General features: G+C 36.1%; 1 protein-coding gene across 1 annotated transcript; it reads left to right on the forward strand.

Annotated features, from left to right (window-relative positions):
* Positions 1 to 5,244: 5,244 nt before the first annotated feature.
* Positions 5,245 to 6,058, forward strand: LOC131997269 (uncharacterized). The gene is made up of 2 exons (XM_059367948.1): positions 5,245 to 5,904; positions 5,975 to 6,058. Exons 1-2 carry the CDS (start codon positions 5,245 to 5,247, stop codon positions 6,032 to 6,034), a joined length of 720 nt encoding a protein of 239 aa, XP_059223931.1. The 3' UTR covers positions 6,035 to 6,058.
* Positions 6,059 to 6,488: the final 430 nt, after the last annotated feature.

The following is a 6,488-nucleotide window of genomic DNA, read 5'->3' on the forward strand; positions in this document are numbered from 1 at the left end:
CTTTCTATTAACTTGTTTATCTCGAGATTTTCGTGTGTTCATTCCAGCTGAGAATAATTCCCTGTATACTTCGTTTACTTCTTGTGATATTTCTCCTATCCTTGAGTTAAGGTCCCCAATTAAAATTGGATTAAATACATCTTTTTCTTCAAAAAGTTTACGGATTTTATTATAGTCATATGACCATTGTGCGGGTCTCCAATATTGAGGTATGATTGTAAATATTGGTCCCTGTTGGGAATAAAACAGATAGCAGTTTATATTTTCATGTTTTATTACTCGATGGTTTATACCCATTCTTGAAACAGTGTTATTTACTGCAAATATGATACCACCAATTCCACGACCGTGCGTGTGTACTTTTATTACCGGAACATTATACAATTCAAATCCAGGGAAATATTTCTTAACGTTTTCAAATTTATTTTCAAGTAGATGTGTTTCTGTTAATACAAGTATATCATTTTTATTTAAGAAATTGAAGAATGATGGATATAAATATTTGTTTTCCATTCCATTGACGTTATACGATAAGGCAGTAAGGTTTCGGTAAGTTGTATTTGGGGTTGTAATTAGTTTTTTGACTGAGTTTCACATAGCAAATACTCGTAATTGGTGTCCAAAGTTTCAATAATATCACCGTAGATCTTATGTAGTTCATCCTTGGCATCGTTTTTTCCGGCAACTAGTTTTCGGTCCTTATTCCATGTAAACCATATATTTTTTATTTTGATTTTGTCTTCTCTCACAGTAATATTATGCTCCTTAGATATTTTCATTATTTTTGACTTCAGACATAGAGAGATCTTTTTCAACTGTTGCTTCGAAGGGATGAGATCACGCTCTATATATATGTTCGAACCAGCTAACTTTCTACCATTTCGAATGACATCCTCAGATTCTTGGCTTGATGTGAACTCTGTCACAACAGTCATTCTACCATTTCTTTCGTGTATCTTCCGAACGGATCTAGCCATCACTTTGAGTTCTAATTTATTGGTTAATATGTTGTTCACCTCATTTACAGGTTCACTTGAACTATTTAGCCCTCTGATAAAAATCTTGTTGCTTTTGATATGTTCGTGCATCCACATTAAGTCCTTCTTGTTTTCTTCGCATTCTCGTCGTACATATCTAAGTTCCTCTTTTAATTTCTGATTTTCAGTTCTCAATTGGTTTATTTCCGAACTTATAGAGTTGATTTCTACTTTGACTTCTTCTATGTCTTCTTTTGTGGACAAAGTTTTTAGCTTTTCATCCAAATTTGAATTGATTGTGCTGCTAATAAGCTCTATGAGTTCGATTTGTGAAAGACCAGTCGGAGTTACTGCCCTTTCTGTTTCAATATTTGGGGATAATTCGTTTCTGTTTCGTTTCGCAGATTGAACATTAATTGTTTGCTGGGTAGCAGTGGAGTTAGCTGGAGGAGTACGTTGCATCTTCAAAGTTGAAACCAGAAATATTTTAACGGAAATTTGCTGTGGTTGGCAACTCGCTTTTTTCGTAATCGATATTTTTTCCAAAGTTATCGAGATTTATCGTTTTTATATCACCACTATGTTTGAAGAACAAGGCCAGCTGATGTTATTGTTTTGGTTTTGTGGTGTTGGTGCGAACATTAACTTTCCAGTGTGAAAATACAAAACTCTTGCAATTTTTGTGGGAGAAATATAGCTTTTACTGACTTACCTAGGCATGCAAGAATGTCTTCTACACCGTCAGGAGTGCCACCTTCCCTATATTTTTGTTTGGAAGTGGATCCAAGATTGTTTGATGTCTCTTTCCTCGTAAATTTGATGGATAAGTAGCAGCTATCACGCAGTATGTCCGTCTGCTCGTATAATCAATCTCAATCCCAAATTCGTATATCAAAAATCTCACATTTCGGCAGATATTTCACGAATAAATGCTTCAATGTGGTCTTCCAATGCGTCAATTGAAACGGGCTTATCTGTTTAGACATGGGCTTTAACATAGCCACACAAAAAATAGTCTAAAGTCCTTAAATCGCCCGATCTAGGCTGTCAATTGACCAGTCCCGAACGTGAAATATAATGTTCACCGAACTCGCCTCCCAATAAGTCCATTGTAACGATCGCTGTGTGGAATATGGCACCGTCTTGTTGAAACCACAAATCATGCAAGCCAAACTCTTGCATTATATATAAAAATAGTTGGATATCATCTCACGGTAGCGGTCACCATTCACAGTTACTTTACGATTAGCATCATCTTTGAAGAAGAACGGTCCAATGATGCCACCAGCCCATAAACCGCACGAAACTGTGACTTTTTGTGGATGCTCTTGCAATGCTTCTGGCTGATCGTCAGTCTAAAATAAACAATACCGCTTATTTACGTACCCATTAAGTCAAAAATGAGCTTCGTCCATAACAAGGAAGAACCGTGCGATGAAATTTCTTATTAGAGCACACATTTTGACAATAAAACTCAATGATTTGCAAGCGTTGTTCGTTTGTAAGACGATTCATGGTTAAATTATAGACCAAACTGAAGATGTTGGACAGTGAAACAAAATACGAAACGTGCGTGAGCTGTGTAAACCAGTGTTGTCAAAAACATAATAGCTTAAAATCACCCTTTATTTAATTATATAGAAAAACTTTAATGGTTGTATTTCCCCTTCTTTACTTTACCTTACTTTAATTGGCTATGATATTTCTTCTACTAGTCGAACGTAGAATAGCTTCCAAGCGCCTCGAACTTCTGCGCCCATTCTAAAATCACTAACACCAAGTTTCGAAGTGACTTCCACCACTTGATCTTTCATCGGGCTTTTGATCTTCCGGGCTTTTGGTCTTCTCCATTAACGCAAACTGGTCCATATATTTTACGAAGAATCTTTCTTTCAAATACTCCAAGCACTGCCTTATATGCTTTCACAAGTACCCATGCCTCAGAACCATATAACAACACGGGCAGTATCAGTGTCTTGTATAGCGTAATTTTCGTATGTCGAGATGTGGCCTTGTTTCTAAACTGCTTACTTAGTCCAAAGTAGCATCTGTTTGCCAGTATTATTCTTCGTTTTATCTCAAAACTGGTGTCATTCGTTTCGGTTACGGCGGTGCCGAGGTGGATAAAGTTACTGACTATCTCAAAATTGTGGTTCCCAACTTTCTCCATATTTTTTTATCTGCTCGTTTGTACAAAACGTTTTGCGAGTTAAAACCTCTCTTTCGCTTCTTTCAAAGGCTGCAGTTACTACTTCCGGTGACCGACCTATGATGTTGATGTCGTCGGCATAGGCGAGTAGCATGAGAGAACACATGTGATTAGTGTGCCATATCTATTCTCATCTGCATCTCGTATAGTCTTCTCCAACAGGATATTGAAGAGATCACACGATAGGCTGTCTCCTAGTCTGAAACCTCGTTTGGTATTAAATGTTCGGAGAGATTCTTTCCTATTCTTACTGAGCAACGCGTATCAGCAAGTGTCATCCTGCAGAGTATTATTAATTTTGCAGGGATACCAAATTCAGAAATACCTTTGAACGTAGAGGGGTATTGAAAGCGGCTTTGTAGTCAACAAAGAGATGGTAGGTGTTGATTTGTCCTTCTGGGGTCTTTTCCAAGATTTGGCGCAGTGTGAATATCTGGTCCAGGGTGTATTTACCAGGTCTAAAGCGGCATTGATAGGGCCCAATTATCTCGTTGACTTTAGGTTTTAATCTTTCACACAGTACACTCGAGGGTATCTTGTAAGCGATGGGGAGGAGACTTTTTCCTCTGTAGTTGGCACATTCCGTCTTATCTCCTATCTTGTGTACGGGACATAGTATGCTGAGGTTCCAATCATCGGGCATGCGTTCTTCTAGCCAGATTGCGCAGATAAGCTGATTATCATCGTGTCGCCTCCGGTCTTAAATAGTTCAGTAGGTAACCCGTCGGCTCCTGCTGCCTTGTTGTTCTTTACTCAGGTCACTGTTACTTGGACCTCATTCTGACTAGGAGATAAACGATCTATACCATCATCGGGTATTGGTTCTGCGGTTTCCTCTTCGCCGCCAACGTCGGACACCAGCAGTTGTATAAAATGTTCTTTTGATATCCTCAGCGTGCTATCTGTGTCAGTTCCCCTTCTTATTATGCTTAATGATTAAAGACTTTCCCGGAATTCGAAAGGAATATCAAAAGGATATCAAACACCCACTATTGTACGTCGCATTTCGAATCGTGGCAGAGCGGATCACGAGGCGCAGTCGCTGTCAACATTTGCATGAAATAATCTTCAAACATTATATTATATTGACCGTACTTTGGATTTCAATTAAAATTTCATGAAGTTTTCTGATTTATATGTGTTTTTTTTTTCTTTTTACAAACTATTCTATAGCTCTTAAAAAATCAACGTTTACAAAGGAACTATTTTTTTGCGATCCATGAACCATCCTTTTCGTGTGTAATTAAACTAAAACGTTATAGTTCGAATTACCAATGTTTATGCCAGGTTTGAGATCTGGTGTCAGAGTCTAAAGTCTTACATTTCAAATTATCAGTTTTTGATTCCACCATATACAATCTATTTTCCTTCAAGGCTTCCATATATATATTTTGCTCTTTGAGTATCTATGCTTTCTTAACCTACCTTAACACCTCAAAACCTAAATCAGTCTACTTCCACATCGAAATTTTGTTGCCTCCAAGTAATGGAACAAAAAGAATATTTTGCAATATTAAAGATTTCATCTTATTCTTTACCACAACATTAATTTGTATCGTTCCAATTCCTGAGGTGTATACATAACCTTCAAAGAAGCCGGTTGTTTTTTTGTGCAGCTCCAACTGTTTCGCATGTTAAGGGCGATAGAATAAATCTCGCAAACCGTTTTTACTGAAATTTGGATCCGTGTACCGTATATATTCAATGACGAAGAAGGCAAAGTGAAACAATCGGAGGTTAAGCAGCAATTTCACATTAATTTAATCCAATTATTCGCGGAATGAGTTAGAAATTCATTGGAAGTACTCCAGCCCAACTAGTACTACAATAAGCATTCAACAAACATCAGCTGCGCTCTTTCCTCAAACCTGCTGTTCGTAAGTCTATTATATCGTAATCGATTACATTGTAATTGTGGAATCATATGGTATTTTACAACCTTTTATTTGGAACTTATTTCGCGCCTAAAAATATGCCAACAATTTGATCACATAATTTCTGTTGTAACTGGCCTATTGCGATTATTCGATTTTATCGTATAAACTGTTATCGAAACGGATGGATAACAATAGTCATACACCCAATATTCATACACCCAAGAGGAAATTATCTGAAACTTCACCGGAAAAGAAACAAACTATTAAAAAAATGAATATTGAAACAACAGACCTTATTTCCATTATTAAAAACACTATAAATTCCAACCTCGATGAAAAACTAAAAAATCTTCCAACAAAGGACGATATCGAAGAGATTAGGAAAGAGATTACCTCGGTTAGTACACTGATAAATTCACTGCAAAATGAAAACCTCGAGCTTAAACAAAAGCTAGACGAAGTTACTAGAGAAAATAATGAAGTTAAAAGACAAATAAACTGGTTAAAATCTCAAATCAAATGTACTAAATTATTTATAAGGGGTCTCCCCACAAATAAATCAATTTATAAAGCAGTACAAAATTTAATACAAAATGACATGGGGATCAAACTAAAAATAGTAAATGTAAGAAAGATCTATGAACGATATAATATGATGTCTGCTTTAGTCGAATTAGAAAATCAAGAAGCAGTTAATGAAGTGCTGAGGAACACGAAAAAATTAGCTAATACAAGAATAACTATTGAGAGAGATATGGAGCCAATAAAACAACAAAAGAAGAAAAAACTTTTGGATATTAAACGGAAGCTTCTAGCAATAAACAAAGACCATAAAATTGTTGTAAGGGAAGACAGAATGAGAGTTAAGGATAAATGGTTCATGCTGAATAATAATTTTAAACTGGTTGCAGGCAAATATGATGGAATTGATGAACTGGAAAAAATATATGGCGAACAAATTAAAGAGCTGACAATTCATCTAAGCGGGAATCTAATGGAATCAAAAAACTGAAATCAAATAATTCATTATCAATCAACAACGAAAAAAATCAAGTTACTACACACATATCTATTATTTCATACAATGTAAATGGATTGGAAAACAAATATATTTACCCATCATTCTTTGAGTACATAAAAACCCATGACATATTTATACTAATCGAAACACATTTAACTGAAGATAAATACGAGTCTGTAAAAAAATATTTTCAAGGATTTACTTTGAATTTTGAAGCAGCAAAGCGTTTTAGCAGATATGGTAGAGCAACAGGAGGTCTTATACTCGGCGTAAACACACGATTGAAGTGCATGGGAATATCTTCATATACATTTAGGATTGAAGAAGCAAACCTGCTTAAAATTGCAACTAGTGAGGTTTGTTTTACATTAGTACCGTCCTATTTCAGACCAGCGTGTTGGGAT

Source organism: Stomoxys calcitrans, chromosome 4 (genome assembly GCF_963082655.1).
Source record: "Stomoxys calcitrans chromosome 4, idStoCalc2.1, whole genome shotgun sequence".
Lineage (NCBI taxonomy): Eukaryota > Metazoa > Arthropoda > Insecta > Diptera > Muscidae > Stomoxys > Stomoxys calcitrans.

What these genes read in the sequence shown, in the direction of transcription:
- LOC131997269 (XM_059367948.1), top strand. Translation starts at nt 5,245, where the DNA reads ATGGATAACAATAGTCATACACCCAATATTCATACACCCAAGAGGAAA. An exon ending in ACAAAGACCATAAAATTGTT is followed by an intron (nt 5,905 to 5,974) that starts GTAAGGGAAGAC and finishes AACTGGTTGCAG; the next exon opens with GCAAATATGATGGAATTGAT.